Raw genomic sequence first — 27,230 nt, 5'->3', positions numbered from 1 at the left:
AAGTAGACAGATTAGCAAAAATTTTTAAAATAAGTTTACTAGTTGGTTTAAACTAAGGAGAATTGAGTTAATTCTCCTTTGGTCTTATCAAATTGTCTTCATCTAACTTAGGCATAGTTTCTCTCTTTTTCTATTTTTCATATCACTCCTGATCTCTTCCCACCATGGGTACTCTTAATGTGTTTGATATGTGCTGTTACATTTGGATGTGTCCTTTAAGACTGTATTGTGTTATTTTAGATGCATGCATATGTGTTTAAATTATACATAATATATAAAAGGGTAAATTATAGCTTGTCTGATTTGATATATATGTTTCTACTCTATTGCTTTTATATTTTTATTTTATAAGAAACACACATTTTTCTTTTATAAGAAACAAGGTCTTGCTATTAATATGTTACCAAGACCAGAATGCAGTAGTTATTCACAGGTGTGATCATTGTGCAGATAGCATTGAACTCCTGGCCTCAACCTATCCTCTCACTTGAGCCTCCTAAATAGCTGGAACTACAGGTGCGCGCAGCTGGGCCTGGCTTGGTTTACTACTTTTTAAAAAATAATTTACAAATAATAATTGTACATATTCATGGAATACATTGTGTTTTTTTTTTTTTTTTTTGAGATGGAGTCTCGCTCTGTCGCCAGGTTGGAGTGCAGTGGCCTGATCTCGCCTCACTGCAACCTCCGCCCCCTGGGTTCAAGCGATTCTCCTGCCTCAGCTTCCTGAGTAGCTGGGACTACAGGTGTGCACCACCATACTTAGCTAATTTTTGTATTTTTAGTAGAGATGGGGTTTCACCGTGTTGGCCGGGATGATCTCGATCTCTTGACCTCTTGATCCGCCTGCCTCAGCCTCCCAAAGTGCTGGGATTACAGGCGTAAGCCACCGTGCCTGGCCTATAATGATGTTTTGATACCTGTAATGTATAGTAATCAGACAGGGATAAATAGCATATTCATCATCTCAAACATTTATCATTTCTTTGTGTTAAGAACATTTAATATCCTCCATCTACCTATTTAAACTATTTAATATATTTTTGTTAACTAAATAGTCATCCTGCAGAGGTATAGAATTCTATAACTTACTCCTCTTATCTGGTTGTAATTTTGGTATCCTTTAACAAATTTTTCCCTATCCTTCCCTTCCCCCTACTTTCCCAGCCTCCAATACCCTCTGTTCTACCTTTTACTTCTATAAGATTAACTTTTTTTTATCTTCTACTTATGAGTGAAAACATACCATGTTTAACTTTCTGTTCCTAACATTTCACTTAACATAATGTCCTCCAGTTTTATCTATGTTGCCGTGAACCACAGGATTTTATGCTTTTTTATGGCTGGTTTTCCTTTGTGTATATATTACACATTTTCTTTATCCATTCATTTGTTGTTGGACACCTAGGTTTGTTCCATATCTTGGCTATTGTGGATAGTGCTGCAATAAGCATAGGGGTACACATGTCCCTTAAATATAATGATTTCCATTCCTTTGGATAAATTCCTAGTAGTAGGATTGCTGAATCATGTAGTAGTTCTACTTGTGGTTTTTAGGAAACTCCAGCTATTCTCCCTAGTGGCTATTCCCACCAACAATGTATTAAGAGTTCCCTTTTCTCCATCCTCACCAACATTTTTTTTTCTTTTTGATAATAGCCATCCTAACTGGGGTGAGATGATACCTCATTGTGGTTTTGATCTGCATTTCTCTGATGATTAGTGATGTTGAGCACTTTTTCATATATTTGTTGGCCATTTGTATGTCTTTTGAGAAATGTCTGTTCAGATCATTTACCTATTTTTTAATAAGATTGGTTTTTTGCTATTGAGATGTTTGAGTTCCTTGTATATTCTCAGTATTAATCCCCTATCTGATGGGATTAATAGTTTGCAAATATTTTTTCCCGTTCTGTAGGTTGTCTTTTCACTCTATTGATTGTTTCCTTTGCTATGCTAAAGATTTTCAGTTGGATATAATCTCATTTATTTATTTTTACTTTTGTTGCTTGTGCTTTTGAAGTTGTATTCATAAAATATTTTTCTAGATCAGTGTCCTAAAGTATTTCACCTGTGTTTTCTTCTAGGAGGGTTATCCTTTTAGGTCATATATTTAGTTCTTTGATCATTTTTTTGAGACAGGGTCTTGCTGTGTCACCCAGGCTGGAGTGCAGTGGTGTGATCATGACTCACTGCAGCCTTGACCTCCTAGGCTCAGGCAGTTCTCCCGCCTTGGCCAGCTGAGTAGCTGGGACTACAGGCACGTGCCACTATGCCCGGCTAATTTTTGTATTTTTTTGTAGAGATAGGGTTTTGCCATGTTGTTGAGGCTGATCTCAAACTACTGGGCTCAAGAGATCCACCTGCCTTGACCTCCCAAGATGTTGGGATCACAGGTGTGAGCCACCATGCCCAGACTCTTTGATCCACTTTGAGTTGATTTTTGCATGCAGTGAGAGATGGAAGTCCAGTTTCATTCTTCTGCATATGGCTATCCAGTTTGCTCAGGACCATTTATTATCATTTTGCTGTAGACAATGTGGATAAATTTCTGGGTTCTCTATGCCTTTCCATTGGTCTATATGTCTGTTTTTATGCTGGTACCATGCTGTTTGTGTTATTATAGCTTTGTGGTATATTTTGAGGTCTGGTAGTGTGGTACCTCCAGCTTTGATCTTTTTACTCAGGATTGCTTCAGCTATTCATGGTCTTCCATGTTTCCACACAAATTTTAGAATTTTTTTCCATTTCTGTGAAAAGTGTCATTGGTAGTTTGATAGGGATTGCACTGAATCTATAGATGTCTTTCCATTTATTTGTATGCACTTCAATTTCTTTCATCAGTGTTTTGTAATCTTCCTTGTAGAGGTTTTTTATCACTGTGGTTCAGTTGATTCCCAAGATTTTGTTTTCTTTTCTAGCTATTGTAAATGAGGTTGCCTTTTTGAATTCTTGTTCAACTACCTTGTTGTTTATGTACAGAAACACTACCGATTTTTGTGTGTTGATTTTGTATCCTGCAACTTTATGGAATTCATTTATCAGTTCTAAGAGTTTTTTGGTAGAGTCTTTAGGCTTTTTAATATGTAGAATCATTACATATGCAAACAGGGACAATTTAACTTCCTCCTTCTCAATTTTGATATGGTTTATTTCTTTCTCTTGCCTAATTGCTGTGGCTAGTACTTCCAGTACTATGTTGAATAAGAGTGATGAGAGAGGGCATCATTGTCTGTTCCAGTTCTTAGAGGAAATGCTTTCAGGTTTCAGTAAGATGCTAGCTGTGAGTTTGTCATGTTGAGATAATTTCAACATGTTATTATGTTGAGGTACTTTCCTTCTATACCTAATTTATTGAGTTTTTATGAAGGAATATTAAATTTTATCAAAAGCATTTTCTGCTTTTCATTGAGATGATCATATGGTTTTTGTCCTTCATTCTATTGATATGATGTAAGACATTCATTGAGTGACATATGTTGGACCATCTTTGCATTCTTGGAATAAACTTCACTTGCTCATAATCTTTTTGAGATGCTGTTGGGTTCAGTTTGCTAGTATTTTGTTCTGGACTTTTGCATCTATGTTCATCAGGGATATTGGCCTATCATTTTCTTTTTTTGTTGTGTACTTATCTGTTTTTGGTATCACGGTTATGTTGGCTTCATATAATCAATTAGGAAGAATTTCTTCTGCTTCATTTTTGGAATAATTTGGGACAAATTGGTTTTAATTCAACAGTGAAGCCATCCAGTTCTGGACTTTTTTTTTTTTTTTTTTTTTTGGTGTTGGAAGACTTTTTGTTATTAAATCAATCTTGTTTCTTGTCATTGGTCTGTTTAGGCTTTCTATTTCTTCTTTCAGTCTTGGTAGGTTTTATGTATCCAGGAATGTGTCCATTTTCTCTAGGTTTTCAAATTGGTTGGCATATAGTTGTTCACGGTAGTCTCTAGTGATCCTTTGTATTTCTGTGGTATCTTTTGTGATGTCTCCTTTTTTGTTTCCTATTTTAATTATTTAGATCTTCTCTCTTTTTTCTTATTCTAGCTAATGGTTTGCCAATTTTGTTTAGAAGCCAGCTTTTTGTTTTGTTGATCTTTTGTATTTTTTGTCTTATTTTTGTTTATTTCTGCACTGATCATTATTATTTCTTTCCTTCCATTAATTTTGGGTTTAGTTTATTCTTTTCTAGTTCTTTGAGGTTTACCATTAAGTTGTTTACTTGAAATGTTTCTTGTTTTTTGATATAAACATTTATTCCTATAAACTTGACTCTGAATACTGTTTTTGCTGTGTCCCATAGGTTTTGGTATGTTGTGTTTCTGTTTTCCTTTGTGTCAAGGAATTTTTAAATTTTATTCTTAATTTCTTTCTTCATCCATTGGTCATTCAGGAGCATATTGTTTAATTTTCATGCAATGGTATATTTCTAAATGATTCTCGTTATAGATATCTAAGTTTACGCCATTGTGTTCAGATAAGTACTTGATATTTTGATTCTTTAAGAATATTTTGAGACTTCTATTGTGTCCTTACACATGATTGATCCCGAGACTGTTGAATAGGCTGATGAAAAGAATGTGTATTCTGCCACAGTTGGCTGAAATGTTCTGTAAATATCTGTTATATTTAGTCTGTGGTGCAGTTTAACTCTGATATTTCTTTGTTGACTTTTTGTCTATATGATCTGTCCAGTGTTGAGAGTGGGATGTTGAAGTCCCCAACTATTATTTCACTTTAGATCTAATAATATTTGCTTTACATATCTGGGTGCTTTAGTATTGGGTGCATATATATTTACAGTTGTTATATTCTCTTGTTGGATCAATCCCTTTGTAATTATATAATAGCCCTCTGTCTTCTTTTACAGCTTTTGACTTGAAGAGTGTTTTACCACATATAAGTATAGCTACTCCTGTTTGCTTTTAGTTTCCATTTGCATTGAATATTTTTTCCATCCACTTCCAGTCTGTGTGTGTATACAGGTGATATGAGTTTCTTGTAGATAGCATATAATTGGGTCTTGTTTTTTTGAAATCCATTCAGCTAGTATGTATCTTTTAAATGTGGAACTTAATCTATTTACAATCAGGGTTATTATTGATAGGTGAGGACTTACTCCTGTCATTTTATTGATTGTTTGGTGGTTTGTATATCCTTTGTTCATTACTTTCTCTCAATGTTATTTTTGCAGTTGAATGGTTTTCTCTAGTGAAAAGGTTTGATTCCTTTCTCCTCCTTTTTACAGCAGCTCTATCAGTGTGTTTTATAATTTCACATATTTTCATGATGGTGATTATTGTTTTTCATTTCCACGTGTAAGACCCCCTTGAGCATTTCTTGCAAGGCCAGACTAGTGGTGATGGATTCCCTTAGTTTTGCTAGTCTGTGAAATATTTTATTTGTATTTTATTTCTGAAGGTTAGCTTTGCTGGGCATATTCTTGGGCTAGTAATTTTTTTCTTCTAGTACTTTGACTATATTATCCTGTCCTCTTCTGGACTATAGGATTTCTGCTGAGAAATTCACTGTTAGTCTAATGGGGATTCCCTTATATGACTTAATGCTTTTATCTTGCTGCTTTTAGAATTCTTTCTTTGTCTTTGACTTTTGACAATTTGCAGAGGTCCTGTTTGAGGTGAATATATTTGAGCTTTCTCGACTTGGATGTCTCTCTCTCTTTCTGTTATTTCATTAAATATGTTTTTCTCACCTTTCCCTTCACCTTCTGGAGATATTTGTTTGCTTAATGGTATCCCATAAATCCTTTAGGCTTTTTCATTCTCTTTTATTTTTTTAAAATTAGTCTGCCTGTGTTATTTCAAAAGATCATTCTTCAAGTTCAGAAATTCTTCTTCTTGGTCTAGTCTGTTGTTTAGCTCTTTATTGTATTTTTTATTTCATTCATTAAATTCTTCAGCTCTAGGATTTCTGCTTCATTCTTTTTTATGATATCTGTCTTTGTTGAATTTCTCTTCCAAATCATAAACTGTTTTCCTGACTTTGTTGAATTATCTATCGGTATTCTCTTATATCTTATTGAATTTAAGATTATTATTTTGATTTTTTTCTCACATTTCATATATTTCCTTATAGTTTGGAGTCTGTTACTAGATAATTATTGTTTTCCTTTTGACATTACATGTTTTCTTGCTTTTTTTCCTTCTTCTTCTTTTAAGACAAGTTCTCATTCTGTTGCCCAGGCTGGAGTGCAGTGGCACAATCTCAGCTCACTGCAGCCTCTACCTCGTATGCTCAAGTGGTCCTCCCACCTCAGCTCCCCAAGTAGCTGGAACTACAGACACTCACCAATATGCCCTGCTAATTATTGTGGTTTTTAGTAGAGACAGGGTTTCACCATGTTGCCCAGGCTTTTTCTTGCTTTTTCATGGTTGATGTGTCCCTGTGTTGATTTCTATGCATCTGGTGGAAAAGTCACCTCTTTTAATTTTATGGAGTAGATTTCATAAGAAAGAATATTAGGCTGGGCGCGGTGGCTCAAGCCTGTAATCCCAGCACTTTGGGAGGCCAAGGCGGGTGGATCATGAGGTCATGAGATCAAGACCATCCTGGCTAACATGGTGAAACCCTGTCTCTACTAAAAATACAAAAAAATTAGCCGGGCTTGGTGGTGGGTGCCTGTAGTCCCAGCTACTTGGGAGGCTGAGGCAGGAGAATGGCATGAACCCGGGAAGCAGAGCTTGCAGTGAGCCGAGACCGCACCACTGCACTCCAGCCTGAGCGACAGAGCGAGACTCCATCTCAAAAAAAAAAAAAAAGAAAGAAAGAATATGAATGAGTCTTGGGTTGTTGGTTTGGTGGGGTACATTAGCCCTATTTCTAGATGCATGCAGTTGTGTAGTCTCTGAGTAATTTCTTCAGCTGTAATCCACTCTAGTGGCATTTGTGAGTTTCTCAGTGGCATGGGCTGAGAGAGTTTGTGGCAATGGTGATGCCACTTTGCCAGGAGTGGGCTCACTAGACTGTTTCCCAGGTCTGGGGTATGTATGTGCACATAGTAGGTCAGCCAACTTGGTTGGTGAGATTGGCTTGCTGATATTGGGGCCACAAGGCTGTTACTCTGACCAGAAATACAAGTATAAGGTTGCTTGGGCAACCTGGGGACATGCCTGCCAGGAGCAGCTTTCAGGTCTGGGACATGGGCTTTTGGCCACTTGGCTGGCTTGGAGATATTCCCTGTGGCACAGGGGCAGTCTGTGGGACTATCTCTCAGGCCCTTATTAGGGGTACAGGACTGTTGGGCAGGCCAAGGGTGTGCCTATGGGGGAGCTGTGTGTCTGTTTCTCAGGTTCTGATTGCTTGCAGGTAGCCCTACTCTGCTGGCCCTCGGCCATATTACCTTGTCAGAGGCTCAGGGAGGTCTCCTGCTTAGAGAAGAGAGCCCAGCAGTTTGGCCAGCTTAAGAGCAGGGTTGCTGTGGGCAGGACTGGCAGACGGGTTTCTCTGTTGGTGGTACGGCCATGGGACTTGGTTTTCTTGCTGTGCAAGACCAGAATAACAGCCAGTCCTGGGTCCACCCTTCACCAGCTTGGATCATGGTGTTCAGAAACTTGTTTGGAGTTGGCATAATGAAGATGGAGCCCCAGTTCTGGAGAGATGCAGTGGCCACTTTCCCCCCAGAGGAGGGCATACTACACAGGTGGCTATTCTCAAGATGGCGCCATGTTACAGCAGTTTGGCTCACAGTGGTTGGATGGGGAGTAGACACCTTGTGCTCTTAATGCAGGGCAGTGCAGCTGCATGAATTCCTGGCAGATCTCCAAAATGGGCTCAGGGCTTGTGAGGACTATGGGATTCTTGTGTAGTAAGGACTTCATGTGTTTGTGGTGGCAAAGAGGGCTGGTAGGGATCTCCTGCTGACTTTTTTCCCTGCAATAGCAATTCCTTCCTGTCTCCCGACAGATCTGATCTAGGTAGGGAAGATGGGACCACGAGTTTGAGTGTCTCTATGCTGCCTTCCTAGACTTCTAATCACCACAGGTGCATTTTCATTCCATCAGTGCACCCCGCTACTCTTCCTTCACACTCCAGTCAAATCTTAGCTGTTTGTTTGTTGCCTTGATCCTTTTTTTTTGTGGGTTAGACAAGCACCAGGTATCCCTACTCAGCCATCTTGCTGATGTTACTCCTTTATTGCTTTTTTTTTTTTTTTTTTGAGATGGAGTCTTGCTCTGTTGCCCAGGCTGGAGTGCAATGGTGCGATCTCAGATCACTGCAACCTCCACCTCTTTGGTTCAAGCGATTCCCCTGCCTCAGCCTCCCAAGTAGCTGGGACTACAGGCACCCACCACCATACCCAACTAATTTTTGTATTTTTGGTAGAGATGGGATCTCACCATGTTGGCTAGGGTGGTTTTGAACTCCTGACCTCAAGTGATCTGCCTGCCTCAGCCTCCCAAAGTGCTGGGATTATAGGCTGGAGCCACTGTGCCCAACTCCTTTATTGCTTTTAATCTCTGCATAGTAGTGTGTGTATTAGTCTGTTTTCATGCTGCTGATAATGGCATACCTGAGACTGGAAGAAAAAAAGGTTTAATTGGACTTATAGGTCCACATGGCTTGGGAGGCCTCAGAATCATGGTGGGAGGCAAAAGCAGAAACCCCTGATAAAACCATCAGATCTCGTGAGACTTATTCACTACCACGAGAACAGTATGAGGGAAACCACCCTCATGATTCAAATTATCTCCCACCAGTCTCTCCCACAACACGTGGGAATTATGGGAGCACAATTAAGGATGAGATTTGGGTGGGAACACAGAGCCAAACCATATCGGTGTGCATTCACCACATTCTCATCTTTTCCCCTAGAAATAGACTTCTAGGATTCCTCACACTTTATGTTCAACAAAGCTATATAAATATGCTCCTATATATTCCCTTAAAGCCCATCTTCTTTCTACTGTATCTTTTTCCTCATTTTACTTCCTTTTTTGAGGGAGTTATGTGGGATAGAAGAAAATGGACTTCTTCATTTATAACATACCTGAAGTTGGGAATATTTTAATCCTTAAACAGATTAAAATGAGCTGGGTGTGGTGGCTTGCATCTGTAACCCCAGCACTTTGGGAGGCTGAGGCAGGCGTATGGCTTGAGCTCAGTAGTTGGAAACCAGACTGGGCAACATGACAAAATCCTGTTTCTACTAAAAATACAAAAACTAGCTGGGCGTTGTGGTGCATGCCTGTAGTCCCAGCTACTTAGGAGACAGAGGTGGGAGGATCACCTGAGCCCAGGAGATCGAGGGTGCACTGAGCTGTGATTGCACCACTGCACTCTAGTCTAGGCAACTGGGCGAGTCTCTGTCTCAAAAAAAAAAAAAAAGATTAAAAGATATGTAGACTATGTGATTTTCTGCTTCCAAAAGGAACCACATAGGCAGGAAGAAGATCCAGGTGAATTATTCTCTTCTATTTCTTTACATTGCCTTCTGTCATTGGTAACATAATCTTTATGGCGTTCACAAGTGTATTTGTTCTAGCTTTCTTCTTTTAGTAATTCTGTTGCTGTTGTTTGTATGAAATACTGCATGTTATAACATTGTAATTATAAATGATTTATACATTATCTTAATCATTGTCAGGGCCAACATTTTTCTTACAAGCAGATAGGAACTATGCTTTGTCATAACTCATATTTGATCGACTCTGAGAACAAAATATATTTTATACTTTCTGGGAGATTCACAAAACATGTAGGACCCATTAAGAGGAAGAAAGCATGCTATATGGTTGTTATATTTGTTATTTTTGACTTGTAATTTATTCATTCTCTCAGCCCTGTTCTCTGACTAGTGTTACTATGGCACCTAAGTTATGGCATGGAAAACAAGCTAATTATGTTCTTTAGAACAGACGACAGTGATACATCTTGAGACACAAGCATCTGGTAGTCTTAGCCCTTTCCTCATCAGTGCTAGTCTAGGCTTGGTTGAGCTCTCTGGTTGTCCAAATATTTTTCTGTTACCACACATCTTTATTTTATTTTTCTTCTATAAATAGTGGTTTATGCTTTCTTAAAGCTGCTAGTCTCATATTTAGTTTGTTCCTTTTTGAGCCTTCTGTCTACTCAAAGAAGTAATATAGACTTACTCCCAGCTGTGTATGATCTACTCTTACTCCTGTTTATTAAGTTAAGCTTCTTACTATTTGTAAACATCTCTTGTTTGTGTAGACACAAATACACCAAAACTATAAATGGTTAAATTGGGGTGAAAACTTATGGATATTTCTTACAATTTATTTTTCAAAATTCAGTGATGTGGTTAGATGGCTCTCCTGATAAAAATTGTTTAAGAGATATGAGCAATCAATACTTTTTTATCAGAAGTGCCATCTAACCATATTACCAAATTTTGAAAAACAAAGAAAATGTTAGAATTATCCACAATTTTTGTACCTAAACTTAACCAGTTTTACTTTTGGTTATTCCCTTATAATCTTTTTTACTATTGATTTAATGTAGGTTATAATCATACTGTGTACAACTATTTGTATGTCTTCTATTTAATTGAATATTTATGTGCCATAAGCATTTTCTACTTTACTACTTAGTTTTCCTCATCATCATCATTTGTAATATCTTTAAAATATTCTCTGGAGTGGTGCTATTCAATAGAAATATGATTTAAAATTTTCCAGGACCCATATGAAAAATGTAAAAAGAAACAGATTAATAATGTATTTTATTTAACCTAATATATCTAAAATATTTATTGTTTCAACATAAAAATTATATACCATATTAGACATAAAAATTATTAGATTTTAACCTTCTTTTCATAGTACATCTTTGAAATGTACCTATTTTACATATATACCAGTGAATTATGTCACTAAACTTTCAATGTCAAAATAAAATGTAGTCCTACCAAAACAATAAAGCTCCAGCAGAAAAATATGAAATGCTTCAATTTTTACATTTAAATTAATGAAAGTAAATTAAAAGTTTAGTTTCACAATCATACTAGCCACGTTACTTATGCTCATCATCTACATGTAGCTTCTTCATTTAAAATTCAAGCCTCTCTTTGCACTAGTCACATTTTAAGTGATTAGTAGTGAGCTTTAGAGTATATAGCCAATTCTTGACTGTTCCTCTGTCATTTTTTACATTGATTTCAATGAAATAAATACACTGATAAGTTTATGAATGTGTATTTTCCCATGTTTTGGATTACTGTCTTAAAGTAGACTCTCAGAAGTAGAATTATTGGGCCAAAGAGTATAAATTTGTTTATGGTTCATCTTGTGTATTTTCAAATTATTTCCTGAAAGACTGTTGTCAGTTGCAGTACCATCAGCAGTATTAATATTTATTTCATCAACCTTTCTTCATCATTGTTACCATGTTGTTTCTTTAGTTACTAGAGAGGAATATTTCTCTACATATTTATTTACTATGTATTTCTCTTTCAATGGAGTACTTTTTTATGTTATGGTTTATTTATCTATTGGTGTCCTAATGTTTGTTTAATTTTTAGTCTACTTTTAAATTTCTTTGTGGACTAAAGATACTAACCCTTTGTCATGTTTTTCCTCATCTTTTGTTTATTTGTTTGTTTTTTTCTTTCTGGGAGTACCAACTGAACCCTTTACTTTTACTATAGCAAATATTCAGATAATACTTGCTCTGTAAGCTTGAAAGTTTTTCCCACTCTAGAAGTTTGATATTTACTTCTCTTTTATCGTAGATTTTCTATGTATTTTTAAAAAATGTTTTTATCAAACTGGAATATATGATTATGTAATTGTGAGAAAAGAAACTAAATTACAAGTTCTTAACCTTCAGTTGAATCCAGTGCTTATCCATTATTTTTAGATAAAGCCTCATTATGTATAGTTGCTGACCGCCACTGCATAGTTTTATGCATATGTGTAGTTAATCAGGAAGTAGATGGACCCAAATAGATTAAAATCTACTGTTTCAAATATTTCAAAATAATACCTTATATTCTTCCCTATTATATTCTTATCAGAATATTGTTCTCAATGAAAACAAAGGCTTTTTTTTCTATATCACCATGTATCCACAGTTGATTAATTATAGTCATGGTTATTTTACATAGGTTTATTTCCTTTTGAATTAATATAGACTTATATTTCCAAGAGTTATAAATGCCTGGAATTTACATAGGTGTGCATGCACACATACACATACACATACCCCTATTCCTCACATAATTGGTAATAGAAATAATGAAAAGAGGTTGTGCTGTTAGGCAAAGACAATTTAAAAGAACACCAAATGATTACCTTGAATTAAGGTAAACACTGGTAAAAAAAAAAAAAAAAAAAAAAAAAAAAAAAAAAAAAAGCAAAAAGGGCAATTTTTTCCTTTAGTATATTAAACAATGTTGTTCCTAACATTCTCTCACATTTAAACTACTCTGAAAAATCCTTAGAGTGGTTGTGTAATGTGTTTAAGTTTTTTAGATTTCCAAGCATTAAGTCTGGCTCCACTAAAACGGTTCTTTGGTTCTACTTTAGTCTGTCCCTATCTGTCCTACTGCTACCACTTTGTGTTGTTTTGTTTTCTGTTGTAATGAATACAACAGTCCCACTTCATTCTCACTTCTAATTAATGTTATCCATCCTCTAAGTGTTAACATCTACTTTGCTTTTGGTTATAGGATCAAAGATAAACAGCTAACTGTTGTGCAGACTGAAATCCCTAATTAGTAAAGTACAAGATTTTATTGGTTATATATTTTTCTAAACTATAGACTTGATTTTGTTGCAAACCTTACATGTAGAAAAAAAATTTCGTAATGGCACTGTTTTTATTTTTGGTGATGCTATAGTCTGGAACATGTGGCCTAGCAAAGGTTATAAATCTAGCAAGAAAAATTATGGATGGCATCAATTTTAACAGTCTTTGCGATCTAACAGAGCATAAACCCCAAATTGTTTAAATACTAAATATTTGCAGAAAGAAAAACAAGAGATCATTCAAAAATAGAATTAATTTAAATAGTGAATTTCCCCTTTAATTTAAAAGTTGACGAGTTTTGTATATTTATAAAATTAACAAAATTGACATCATACTATCCATATCACAAGACTCTTGTGTTGTATTTTAAAGGAAAACACACACATAGCATACATACATTTGGATTGGGGCCAGATTTAGACTCCAGGGGCACAGTGTTCTGTACCTTAAATTACAATCAGATGTATTTTAGCACAGATCAAATTTTCAGTCTGAAGTTGGTGAGAAGCCTAATTATTTGACCAGGTTACTATTTATGTAGACCATTCTGTGGCTGGCTGTGGTTAATCCACAGCTGGCAGAATGCTAGCTATGGGAGGTTTTTATTTCATGCTGGAACAGTTTGGGGAGAAATAGAGGGGGAAAGCTTTAAAATCTACTCATTAAGTGAAAGACTAAAAAGCAAGACAGTACATCCATATTACTATGGAGACAAGATGCTGTATAAACTGTTCGTTTTAATTCTCCAAGTGACAGAAATAGCAAAGCAGCAGCTTGGATGCTCATAGTTTGCAAGTGATAGGATACTTGGTTAAAAAAGAGAGATAAAAACATTTAAAAATAATAACTAAGACTCAGATTTGTTGCCTCTTAGAACACTTGAATATTGGTAAAGAATTAATGGATTCAATTTTTAAATGATGAGAAATATTGTTATTATACAAAAACATTTTGTATTTCACTAAACATACTAAAACATTTAGAATTTCACTAGCAGTACTTTAAAGTGATAAGAGGCAGTTGTAGGGGAGAAAAAGTAACATATTTTCCTCATCCATCACAAGGGTCATGACTGAACCCTCTGTAACGAAAGAGATTAACAAGAGAAAAGCGTAATAAATTTATTTAACAAAGTTTTACATGACACAGGAGCCTTCAGAAATTAAGACCCAAAGACCAGCAAAAACTGTATTTTTATGTGAAGTCTGATGAAAGACATGGATAGTTGTAGAGAAACATTAGACAAAAGGGGTATGATCTAATGGTAATAAACTTAGGGTTGGAGGATGTGGAAGCCAGCAAGTCCTGTCTGTTAGATTATTCTTGGCCACCAGGTATAGGGCAGGACCCCTTTGGAATAGGGCTTTATGGCCAGCTTTCACACAGAAAGGTGGGAGAAGGTCAGAGTGACCTTGCTTCTGCGGGTTTTCTCAATTGCTAGGGGGCCATATTTTGGGGTATTTTATTCTGGGCCCTGACACAATTATAGTAGACAATTCTCTCTTAATGTCTCAGAATATATATAAAGGCAATAAACCCTTCCTTAAAAGATGGATCCCAATACACATGGCTCCTGCCACAAAATTAATTTTTTTAGTCTTCTTGTTGTAGTCTATTTGAAATTTGAAAGTAATATTTTAAAAGATTTTTTTTCTTTTTAAACTTTTCAGAGTTTGCATTATGGAAATCTTTGATCCCTCAGTTATAAGTGAATATCTCAGTAGCATTTTTGTAACTTTTAAAAGAAGTTTCTTTTATATTTTCAAGGTTATTTCTTCCATTTATAAGCCAGTTCTTCTCCCCTTCTAGTTTCCAGTGCTCCCACTTCCTCTAGTTCTTTGCTCTAATTATCCTCTCTCCCTTGCCTCTTCATTCTTCTATTTCTCCAATAGATCCTTTTCTTTGAAAAGCAAAATCTTTCCAACTTTCCCTGCCCTTAAAAGCAAATCTCTTATTCCTTCCTTTCCCTGTCCACCCTCCCCCGCAAAAAAGCATTTGTGCCTTTTCCTCCTCTTATTATCTGCTCAAACTAGCAACATATCTGGAGTCATATGAATCCAGGCTTCATCATATGTAAGCTGTGTGTCCTAAGAAACATCTCTTAACTTCTCTATCTTGCTTTATTTATCAAAAGAAACTAGTAAGTGTCCACCTCATAGGTTTGATGTGAGGAAAAAACAATAACTGAGTTGCTGTATAGTATAGTGCCTGGGACACAATAATTACTCATTACATTTCAGATGTTTTTATTATCATTACTGATGAAGCTTTGAAAATAATTATTCTTACCTTACTTTCTCACCATTCCTTTTTTAACAACTACTTTTACCATCATACTAAGTGCTTTCTGTTAATCATCAAATCTTATGACTTTTACTCATTCCTTTCTTTCTCTACTTCCCCATAGCACCTTCTTAAAATTTCCCTTGCTTAGTTTCTCCACCATCACTTCTACTGTCCTCATTTGGCCTCCTCTTGTTTTCTCCTCTTCCTTTTTTATTTCCTCTAATTTTTGTTCTCCATTTTTTCCTTCGTCCTCTTTTGTTCTGTGTTCTCTGCCTTGGGAATTACAACACCTCTTTGACCTCACCTGCTTCATGGCCTTTCCTCTAAGTCCAACTTTCTGGTAGATACTTAAGAGATCCCTTAGAACCTCAACTGTAGTATGACCACAACGAAACACTCTTTACCATCTAAGCCAGATCTTATTCTGGAATTTTCCACTTTTATTAATGGTAGAACCAGATTCAAAAATCTCAATCATCTTTTGACTCTTTTATTCTTTGCCTTCCACATCTTAAACAATTGCCAAGTCCTGTATGTAGTACTCCTAATATGGTTTTCTTTTACACAGCCAAATGTAGACATTTATTAACTGTTGCTGAATTGTTGCTGCCCAGGTTAACTTTGCTTTAAATTTTCCCATAAGCTTGTTATTCCTTCCTTTCACAGAAATATTCATTACCCATGATCCACTCTTACCCCTCTTGCACATTGCCTACCAAATAGATTCCTACCCTGCCACCCAAGGCCCTTTGTATTCTTAACTTCGCCAACCTTTTCAAGTCTTCTATTATTGCCCTTTGTGTATTCCTTTACTTGTTTGTGCACCACCCAAACTGATTTCCTGTATATACATGTATGTCTTTGCCTATGCTTTCATCTAGAAAGCATAAATATGTTTTAATAAGACTTTCATTAATATTAAAGCTGTAGATAAATAGCATTTTAAATGCAGCTTTCCTGACATGAAATTTTAATTAAATATTTTTCTTTTGCATTACTGAATTCTTTTCTCATTATTTGAAAATTCTAATTCAGAATCTTCCTCAAAAATCAATTTAGATATTTCTTAAGATAACAAGATATGATTGATTGATTGATTTAGAGACAAGGTCTCCCTGTATTTCCCAGGCTGGAATGCAGTGGTGTGATCTCGGCTCACTTCAACCTCCAGCCCCTGGGCTATAGCAATCCTCCCATCTCAGTCCGATGAGTAGCTGGGACCACAGGCAGCACACACCAACACACCCAGCTAATTTTTGAAATTTTGGTAGAGACAGAGTTCCGCCATGTTGCCCAAGCTGGTTTGGAACTCCTAGACTCAAGTGATCGGCCCACCTTGGCCTCCCAAAGTGCTGGAATTCCAGGTATGATTCGTTGTGCCCAGCCAGAAGTTATGATCTTAATAAACAGATTATTTTAAAGTCACTTATAAGAATACAAACTCAGCCAGGCTCAGTGGTGTGCACCTGTAATCCCAGCTACTTGGAGGGCTGAGGTAGGAGGATTGCTTTATCCCAGGAGTTCAGGACCAGCCTGGGCAATATAGTGAAACCTTATCTCAAAAAATATATATTCCAAACTGTTTGTAAGAAGCTAAAAGGATTCAGTTTGCCTTCATAGTACAATTTCCCTAATTCAAATTTAATTATTATCTTGAATGAGACCTTTCAAATATTTTTTCTTTCATGAATTTCCAGAATTCTTTAGTATTGAGCATATAAACCTAGTATGAAATAAGTAATGCTTTATTCTCTGAAGTAATGGCATGTATCAAGCATATGGTATTCATATGATCAAATATCCTTCCAGTCAAATGTTGCTATTTTCTGCCTTGCATCTTATAATTGTATTTTATATACTTTTGTATTTTGTATAGGTTTCTTTTATTCTCACTGAGAGTGACTGTGGAGATGGCATTTCTAATTTTCCCTCCTTTTTTCTTCATCCAGGGCTTTTTTCTTACAGTTTCCCCAGAGTCAGTATTAAAAGTGGCTCACCATGCTTCTGAAAACAACAGGATTTTCACTTTGAATCTGTCTGCACCATTTATTAGCCAGTTCTACAAGGAATCATTGATGAAAGTTATGCCTTATGTTGACATACTTTTTGGAAATGAGACAGTGAGTTACCTTTCCTTCTTCAAAAGAACCTGGGGGTTTTTTGTTTGTTTATTTCTGATGTGTGTATATATGTTTAGAAATATATAAATTAAATCCTAAATTTTTGTATAAACTTGAGAATTGTGCAACAAAATTGCCTCAATGTCAACTGCTGTCAGTATTTTCAATATTTCCTTCAGTATATACTAACTTCTTTCTTAGTGAAGCATTTATTTATTTATTTATTTTTATTTTTTTATTTTTTTGAGGTGGAGTTTGCCTCTTTTCGTCCAGGCTGTAGTGTAATGGCATGATCTTGGCTCACTGCAACCTCTCCTTCCCGGGTTAAAGCAGTTCTCCTGCCTCAGCCTCCTAAGTAGCTGGGTTTATAGGCATGTGCCACCATGCCCAGCTAATTTTGTATTTTTAGTAGAGACAGGGTTTCACCATGTTGGCCAGGCTGGTCACGAACTCCTGACCTCAGGTGACCTGATCGCCTCAGCCTCCCAAAGTGCTAGGATTACAGGTATGAGCCACTGTGCCTGGCCCAACATTTATTTTTTGAAGTTTAGGTGTTTGAAGTTTAATTTACTTATAGTAAGAGTCATCCTTTTTACTGTAATTTCTGTGAGTTTTTACAGATGGATACCTGAACTGTTACTATGACCACAATCAGGATAAAAAGCACATTCATCACTTTTTTAAGTCTCTTCAGAGTCTAAGTCCATTTGATATTTGTTTAATAAATTATGAGTAAATTTTGATATATTACATTTATATTTCTTTATTAATATCATTTTTAAATATTGTTTGTTATATTTGAAGGTGATAAAATGGAATTTCATCTCAACAATTACAGTTTTTTCTTTCTACCAAGAATGTATTTTCTTCCATTCTAAATTATGGAAATGCTTATTTACTTAAATGCTTATTTACTTTGATTGCTTATTTACTATTTATACCTCTCATTTACTGTTTATACCTCTTTAAAATCCATGAAAGAGGAAAAAAACCTTCAGTGTGTCTTCCTGTGACTTGGCCATGTCACTTGATGGTTTAATGTATACAATGAAGGTATTGTATTAATCATCCCAGAAGTTCATTCTGATTCTAATTCCATAGTTCTAACATAATTTGAATATATTCATCAATTTTATATCTAGTAACTGCCGTCTGCCTAGAATAACATAAAAATTGACCTGGAAATTTATGAGATCACCTGGGTAAAGATTAAAGGATGATCCATAGAAATAATATCATAGTGTATCTGCAAAGGTGGTGGTTACATTGGTTATAAATGGTGACATTGGAAGGAAATGCTATATTCTTGATAATTCACAAATTGAGATACTGGCAAGAAATAGTGGTAATAGCCAAGTGCCATATAACTGCTAGAAGCCTAATTTGACTAAGATCTTCCATTTAGTTTTTCCTTATTAACAGTTTTATTTTCTAAAAGGTAAAAGAAGTAAATGGGAAAAGTGCTATTCAAGCCCTTTGAATAACATTAAAGCATTGCTCTCAGTAGTGTTGAGAATCACTGGGAAAAGTTAACACTTGGTCTCAGAGTTCTAAGTAGTCAAGAAAGATCAGACTGGCGGCACTTAAATAAGTTCTCTAGAGTTTAAGAGACAAATCTTAAAACTTTTAAAAAAGATGAATATGATTCCAAAGAGGCTGGGCGCGGTGGCTCACGCCTGTAATCCCAGCACTTTGGGAGGCAGAGGTGGGCGAATCATGAGGTCAGGAGATTGAGACCATCCTGGCTAACACAGTGAAAGCCCGTCTCTACTTAAAATACAAAAAATTAGCCAGGCGTAGTGGCAAGTGCCTGTAGTCCCAGCTACTCGGAAGGCTGAGACAGGAGAATGGCGTGAACCCAGGAGGCAGAGCTTGCAGTGAGCCGAGATTGCGCCACTGCACTCCAGCCTGGACAACAGAGCGAGACTCCATCTCAAGACAAAAAAAAAAAACAAAACCTAAATATGATTCCAAAGAATGAGACTTTGGAAGTAAAGAAAGCTTAGGGAGATTGAATGCCATAAAAAATGCTATTTGGACTTTATAGTCACAAATGATCTTAATTAAGGAGAGAATGTGGAGGGACCTTTTAAAAAAACATAGCAGAGCATGCAGAAAACTCTTTAATAAGAGCTCAAATTTGGAGGATGACAAGATAGCTGCCTCTGCCTTTCCCAGTGCAGTGAGAGCAGCTTCAGGAATCTTAAGGCCTCTGAATATTTTGGCATCTTCAGCCTACCAAAACTGTGTCAAAAATGCCTCTCTTATTTCTGCATTGTCCACTGGATGTTTTAGTCATATTCAGACACCGGTTGTTTCTTCCACTCCCACACTTACCACATCTGAGAGAAACCTGACATGTGGGCATACTTCAGCGATCCTTAATAGAGTGGCCCCCTTGCTTCCAAGTGTCTTGAAGCTGCCAGTCAGATCTCTAACATACGTCAGTACACGAAAAGGCAAGAGAAAGATTGTGAAAGCCGTCATCTATAGGTTTCTTCGACTTCATTGTGGCCTTTGGATGAGAAGGGCTGGTTATAAGAAAAAATTATGGAAAAAGGCACCTGCAAGAAAAAAGCGATTGAGGGAATTTGTATTCTGCAATAAAACCCAGAGTAAACTCTTAAGATAAAATGACGTCGTCCTTCTGGAAGAGGCGAAACTGGTACGTCCATGATCCTTATCAGAAGTATCATGATCGAACAAACCTGAAAGTATAGATCAGAAGTTTCACTTGTTTCTCAGTTATTGATTTTGTTTTTTTTTTTTTGAGACGGAGTCTTTCTCTGTCCCCCAGGCTGGAGTGCAGTGGCGCGATCTCGGCTCACCACAACCTCCACCTCCTGGGTTCACGCCATTCTCCTGCCTCAGCCTCCCGAGTAGCTGGGACCACAGGCGCCCGCCAACACGCCCGGCTAATTTTTTGTATTTTTTAGTAGAGACGGAGTTTCACTGTGTTAGCCAGGATGGTCTCGATCTCCTGACCTCGTGATCCACCCGCCTCGGCCTCCCAAAGTGCTGGGATTACAGGCTTGAGCCACCGCGCCCGGCCCTCAGTTATTGAATATGTATCTTTGTGTACATATCTTTGCAAAAATGGATAAGTAAAAATCTCGATGTAAATTGTACCAATGAATATGTAAACATACAGTGACAACATTCAACTTATAACAGTTTTAAAACTTAAAAAAAAAAAGCTCGAATTTGTAAAAGATATGTAAAAAGAAGGTGGAAAATGTATTTAGAATCAGGGAATGATGCTAAAAGTTTGGTAGAGACAAAAGAGAAAAGAATAGTCCCAAAAGTGGTTTAAGTTTGCAGTAGATGCTGATGATGTCAAAACAATCTTCACTTAAAAAAAAAAAAAAGACTCCAAAGTACTAGCAACAAATGGAAAGAATAGACAAATTAGACATCATCAAAATTAACAATTTTTGTGAATCGAAGGACCCTATCAAGAATGTGAAAAGACAACTAGTGGAATGGGAGTTAATATTTGCAAATTGTGTATCTGATAAAGGATTCATATTCAGAATATTTAACACAGTAACAACTCAACAATAAGCAAACTAACAACATAATTCAATAATGATCAAAGGAATTTAATAAACATTTATTTGAAGAAGATATGCAGATGGCCAGTAAACACATGAAAAGATGCTCAACATAACCAGTCAAGAAGTGCAAATCAAAACCAAAATTAGATACCACTTCACACCCATCAGAATGACAATTGTTTTAAAAAATGGAAATTAACAAGTATTGGTGAAGATGTGGAGAAATTGGAAACACTCGTGTATTTCTGGTGGGCATGTAAAACGGGAATGTAGAAGACAATTTGGTGGTTCCTCAAGATGTTAAACATAGAATTATTACCATATGATCTAGCAGTTCTACTTCTAGGTATATTACCCAAAATAACCGAAAGCAGGGACTCAGATAATTGTACACCAATGTTCATAGCCGCATTATTCACAATAGCTAAGATAGAAGCAAATCAAATATTCATCAACAGATGAATAAACAAAATTTCATGTATATATACAATGGAGTGTTATTTAGCCTTAAATGAAATTTTGATACATATTACAACATGAATGAATTTTGAAAATACTATATTAAGTAAAATAAGCCAGACACATCAGACAATTATTAGATTTTCTAAGAAGAATTCCACTTACAAGAAGTACCTAGAATAGGCAAATTCATAGAGACACATAGTAGGATAGTGGTTACCTGCGAGTGGGGTGGGGAGGAATGAGGCATTATTGTGTAATAAGTACGGAGCTTCTGTTTGGGATGATGAAAAAGTTCTGGAAATGGATAGTGGTGATAGTTGCGCCACACTGTGAATGTATTTAGTGCCAATGAATTGCATACTTAAAATGGAAAATTTTATCGTATGTATAGTTTACCACAAATTTTTAAAAAAAGATTGATTCTACAAATCAGTAAACTTAAAAGTTGGATCACAGCTTAGTATAGATTATTAAAGGAATTATTTTTCCCCACCTAGAAGAGGAAGTGGTAAAACCGTAAGCTGCTACGTGGCTGTAAGTCATGGGGCAAGAAAATCTTTTCTCTTTTGGTATGATTATTGTTCATTTGAATTCACTTCAAGAGGTATTTACATAGTACTTAAGTACCTATTATGGCAGACCAGTAAGCAGTGGATACATAGTATATTTGAGAATGTCTGTCATTATGTGGACTATAGAATAATAAAGATTGGCTATAAGACAATTAGAGGTATTTGGTATTTTATTGAAGCAGTCTCAAAAGGTCTGTTGATAAATAAATCGATTTCTAGGGGTACGCCTCAGTGTTTACCCTGCCTTTGCTTAAGTAAACTAACAGTGATTTAGATAAAGCTATATTTGCATATAATTCAAATGCAAATAATACAACACCTTAATACATACTAGGTAAGTTGAAGGTCAAAATCAGATTTTTTTTAAATGTTAGTAGACTCTAAATATCAGCTGAGTGATGAAATTTAATAGGGATAATAAAAATTATACCATATTTGATTATAAAAAGCAAGTAGAGTAAAATGCTTTATCCCTTTAATCTCATCATCCGTTGTTTTTCTCCTTGAATACTATAGTGATAATGTTATCTTTAGTTCTCCAGGAAAAAAGGGACATTTTACTTCTAAAATGTGATGAAGGATAAAATATAGTTCTCAGAGAATATACATAGGATTCTTTAATATTTCCCCCCTCAAAAAAATAAAATATACAGTGTTTAGTATAAATTTTCAAAATGTCAAAACTCAGCTAAAACCAAACACACTTGGCCCTTATTTTCTACGTGATGTCACCTTCCTCTTGTCAGAGGATTGTCCGGTAGTAATGATGATTTAAAACTTCTGATAGCCTCAATATTTAAAAAAAAACCTTGTCCACAAAGATTATTTCTTCACAGGCAATGATCAATGATCCCTGTGAGACAAGAAATAAATAAGATAAACCTGATGATTACCCCAGCTGACTCCTTGGAGATAATTTCCAGGCAACAGAAGAAAGGTAACTAAGGCCAGGCACAGTGGCTCACGCCTGTAATACCAGCACTTTGGGAGGCTGAGGTGAGTGGATCCTTTGAGGTCAGGAGTTCAAGACCGGCCTGGCCAACATGGTGAAACCCCGTCTCTACTAAAAATACAAAAAAGCCTGGCAGGGTGGTTGTGCGCCTGTAATCCCAGCTACTCGGGTGGCTGAGGCATGAGAATTACTTGAACCTGGGAAGCAGAGGTTGCAGTGAGCCAAAATTGCATCACTGCACTCCAGCCAGAGTGATTGAGACTCTGTCTCAAAAAGAAAAAAGAAGGGTAACTCAAGTAGAGCCTTGCAGTCTCTTTTAATGAGGAGTTGGAGCTGGAAGTTCAAGGAGTCTAAGACAGCTAGTGTTTGTAAGTTAAAAGTACCAGAGAAGAACTAGCTGAATAGAGAGAGAACACAGGACATTTGCAGAATCCTACCAAGTCTTCAGCTGAGTATGAATCAGTGCATTTTTGTGAAGAAATTAAGGAAGACCAGGAAAAGAACCACCTAAAAAGATTATAGAGGACAGTCCTCAGTACACACATGAGGACCTATAACCATTCCTATCCTACTAGTCGGAGTGGATAACCTCGTAATTCACGAGGCTTCAAATAGAGTATTAAAAGGAATTTTGTCTCATTAGCAGGTTAAAATCAGCTCTAGACTAGATGTTCTCTTCCCTCCTGTCAATATTATTACAATATATTTGACAACCTTTATGAAATGGACAAATGTGTTAAAAGACACAACGTACTAAATCATACTCAAGAAGAAATAGAAAAAGTCTGTTTAGATTATTAAAGAAATTGAACTTGCAGTTAAAACCGTTGCTACAAAGAAACCTCAAAGGCTGAATTGCTTCAGTGTTTAATTCTTTTCTGTTTGTTTGTTTGTTTTGAGACAAGGTCTCACTCTCTCACCCAGGCTATAGTACAATGGAACAATCATGTCTCACTGCAAGCTCAAACTCCTGGGTTGAAGTGATCCTCCTATCTCAACCTCCCGAGCAGCTAGGACGACAGGTGCAAACCACCACGGCTGGCTAATTTTTAATTTTTGTAGAGAGGGGGTCTCGTTTTATTGCCTAGGCTGGTTTCAACCTCCTGCACTCAAGCGAGTCCTTCCACCTCAGCCTCCCAAAGTGCTGGGATTACAAGCATGAGCCACTGCACTTGGCAGTGTTGAATTTTAACACAGATTTCAGAAAGATGTAATACCAGTTGTATACAAACTGTCCCAGAAAATTGAAGAGGGAGAAATATACCTATCTTATTTCATGAGGTCAGCATTTCCTTCATACCAAAAACAAAGTGTTGCAAGAAAAGAAAACTACAGCCCAATATCCCTCATAAACACAGATGTAAAAATTCTTCAAATAATTTTAGCACATCAAACTGAACAATATATTAAAAGAGTAATTCATCATGACTAGGAGTGTAGAATTAGTTTAGCATTTTAAAATCCATCAATGTAATTAAATATATTAAGACTAAAAAGAAAAATCACATGATTATCCTAAAAGCTTTTGAAAAATCCAGACATCTATTTCTGTTAAAAGCCCTCGGAGGCTGGGCATGATGGCTTATGCCTGCAATCCCAATAGGGATTGGTGAGGGTCAGGAGTTTGAGACCAGCCTGGCCAACATTGCAAAACCTCATCTCTACTAATAATACACAAAATAGCAGGGCATGGTGGCGGGCACCTGTAATTCCAGCTACTTGGGAGGCTGAGGCAGGAGAATCGCTTGAACTGGGGAGGCAGAGGTTGCAGTGAGCCAAGATCATGCCACCACACGCCAGCCTGGGCAACAGGGTGAAACTGTGTCAAAAAAAAAAAAAAAAAAACCCTCGGAATAGTAGGAGTAGAAGCATGAAAAACATCCAGATTTAGAAAGAAGGAAGTAAAACTGTCTCTAAAATTAGCTGGGCATGGTGGCACACGCCTGTAATCCCAGCTACTTGTGAGGCTGAGGCAGGAGAACCCAGGAGGCGGAGGTTGCAATGAGCCAAGATCATGCCACTGCACCACTCCAGTCTGGGTGACAGAGCAAGACTCCGTCTCAAAAAAAAAAAAAAAAAAAAAAAAAAAAAAAAAAAAAAAGCTATTAGAACTAAGTGATGTAGCAAGATTGTAGCATACAGAATAAAAAATTTAAATCTCAAATGTATTTTTCTATATTAGCAAGAAACAACCAGAAATTTAAAAATACAATTTCCAATACCATCAAAAAGTATAACAAAGTATTTACTTTGGGATAAAACAGACCAAAGATATATACACTGAACACTACAAAACATTGTTGAAAAAATTTAAGAAGACCCAAATGGGAGATATATCATGTTCATAGATTAGAAGACTGTGTTATTAAATATAAATTCTACTCAAAATAATCTATAGTTTAGTGTAATTCAGTCAGAATTTCAGAATTTGTTTTTAAAGACAAGTTGATTCTAATATTTATATGGAAAAGCACTGGACTAGAGTAGCCAAACCAATGAGGATTTTAAAAACCAAATCAGAGGACCTTTACATGATTTGAAGACTTATTACAAAGCTACAGTAATCCAGACAATGTGGCATTGGCATAATGATAGACAAATAGTCAATGGAACAGAAGGGAAAGTCCAGAAATAGACCTAAATTTATTTTTCAACAATGTTTCAGAGGCTTTTTCATGGAGGAAGAAAACAGTTTTTTTGACAAGTCGTTCTGGAGCAATTAAATATCCATATCCAAAAACGCAAACTTCAACCCACATAACAAACAACTGCACAGCTATTAGAATGTCTAAAAGTGTGACCATACCAAATATTGGTAAGGATTTGTGGAGCAGCTAGAATGTAAACTGGTACAACTACTTTGGAGAATGGTGTTCTTGTTTCTTACAAAGTTAAATATACATTCTCCAAATGACCTAGCTATCCCACTCCTAGATATTCACCCAGGACAGATGAAAGCATCTGTCCATGTAAAGACATACACAGATGTTTATAGCAGCTTTATTTGTAATGGCCAAAGTCTGGAAAACAAACCAAACATCCACAACTAGTAACTGGATAAACAAATTGTGATATTTCCATAGAATAGAATATTACTCAACTATAAAAGAATTGTACTATTGGTAAGAAATGAACCAACAGCATAGAAGAATTTTAGAATACCTATGCTGAGTGTAAGATACTATAAAGTACATTCTATATGATTCTATTTATATTCTAGAAAATGCTAACAAATTCATAGTGATGGCAGATCCATTGTTGTCTGGGGACGGGGTTATGCTATGAGGCAGTGATCACAAACGGGCATGAGGAAACTTTTAGGAGTAACAGATGTGTTCCGATTGTGGTTGTGGTTGCAGTACTTTATACATACGTCAAGTTTTATCTAATTATACACTTTTAATTTGTGCAGATAATTGTATGTCAGTTATACCTTAGTAAAGCTATTAAAATGAATATATATTTTATGATTCCATTTATATGTTTAAAAGTAGGAAACATTATTCTAGAGCCATTAAGTTCCAAAAATACACTGCTAAAATGAAGAAGTGCCAATTTGTTATTTTTTGATCACCATATATTAAACTTCTGTTATTTCCATGGAAGATCCCCTTATATTTAAGTAGCAATGTCAAGCCAGAGGAAGAGTGTTTTGATAGTCCTGGATTCTAATGATGACAACTAAAAATTACCATAACCTACCATTGAATAATGCTTTACAGTTAAAAAGGGTTTTCACAAAAACCATCATTTAATCTACAAGGCAATTCCATGTGTTTTTCTAATGCATGTAAAGTTTCAGCTTGGCTCATAGAATATATTCTCAATTTTTGTTAGGTAATGTTGGTAGTAGTTTTACGCGTGTTAATCATGTTATCTATTAAGTTTCACTTCACTTTAACTTGCTTTGATAACTCACACTCTTCATTCATCCCTGTTAAAACATAATGAATAGTACCAAGTGCATGAGGGAAAACTCACAGCTATTGGGCTGCTCTCTACTATACCACCTTACTTCTGTTCCAACGAAGTTATTTGCTTACAAAAAGTTAATTTTGTTTTTCCTAAACAAAATTGTGAAATTTGTGTTCATTAATTATTTAACATTATATATTCTGATGAAATATGAATGCAAGTAGAATGAGAATTAGTTTAATGAGTTAAGGTTGGTTCCAAAAGTAAATACATATGAGTTATTTTTAATGTTGCTACTGAATTGGATATGGGCATGAAAAGTGTAAAAGATTAAAGGCAGTAAAAAGCTGTAAACATCTGTATTCAGGAGTGCTTCATAGGTGTTTTTATGTTTTCTCTCTGCTTTAAAGAAGTTGAAACTAGGCCAGGCACCATAGCTCACACCTGTAATCCTAGCACTTTGGGAGGTTGAAGTGGGAGGATTGCTTGAGCAGAGGTGTTGGAAACCAGCCTGGGCAACATAGGTGGACTCCATCTCTTCAATTATTTTTTTAAAATTAGCCAGGCATGGTGGCACACACCTGTATTCCCAGCTACTCAGGAGGCTAAGGTGGGAGGATCGCTTGCACCTGGG

General features: G+C 36.2%; 1 protein-coding gene and 1 pseudogene across 6 annotated transcripts in view; both read left to right on the top strand.

Annotated features, from left to right (window-relative positions):
* ADK (adenosine kinase) overlaps positions 1-27,230 on the top strand; it is a 599,984-nt gene that overhangs the window by 386,119 nt on the left and 186,635 nt on the right. For 5 of the 6 annotated variants that reach the window (XM_055275674.2, XM_055275677.2, XM_063637609.1 and 2 more), the window contains one exon: positions 16,968-17,138. The exons of the other annotated variant lie outside the window; for it this stretch is intronic. In XM_055275674.2, the coding sequence (XP_055131649.1) occupies positions 16,968-17,138 (171 nt within the window). The remainder of the gene's footprint in view (positions 1-16,967; positions 17,139-27,230) is intronic. 6 annotated transcript variants of the gene reach the window in all.
* On the top strand, positions 18,094-26,717 carry LOC134736378 (large ribosomal subunit protein bL35m-like; annotated as a pseudogene).

Source organism: Symphalangus syndactylus, chromosome 4, assembly GCF_028878055.3.
Source record: "Symphalangus syndactylus isolate Jambi chromosome 4, NHGRI_mSymSyn1-v2.1_pri, whole genome shotgun sequence".
In the NCBI taxonomy this organism is placed as follows: domain Eukaryota; kingdom Metazoa; phylum Chordata; class Mammalia; order Primates; family Hylobatidae; genus Symphalangus; species Symphalangus syndactylus.
The sequence above is the reverse complement of the archived record's forward strand: the minus strand, read 5'-3'. Positions and strand labels throughout refer to the sequence as shown.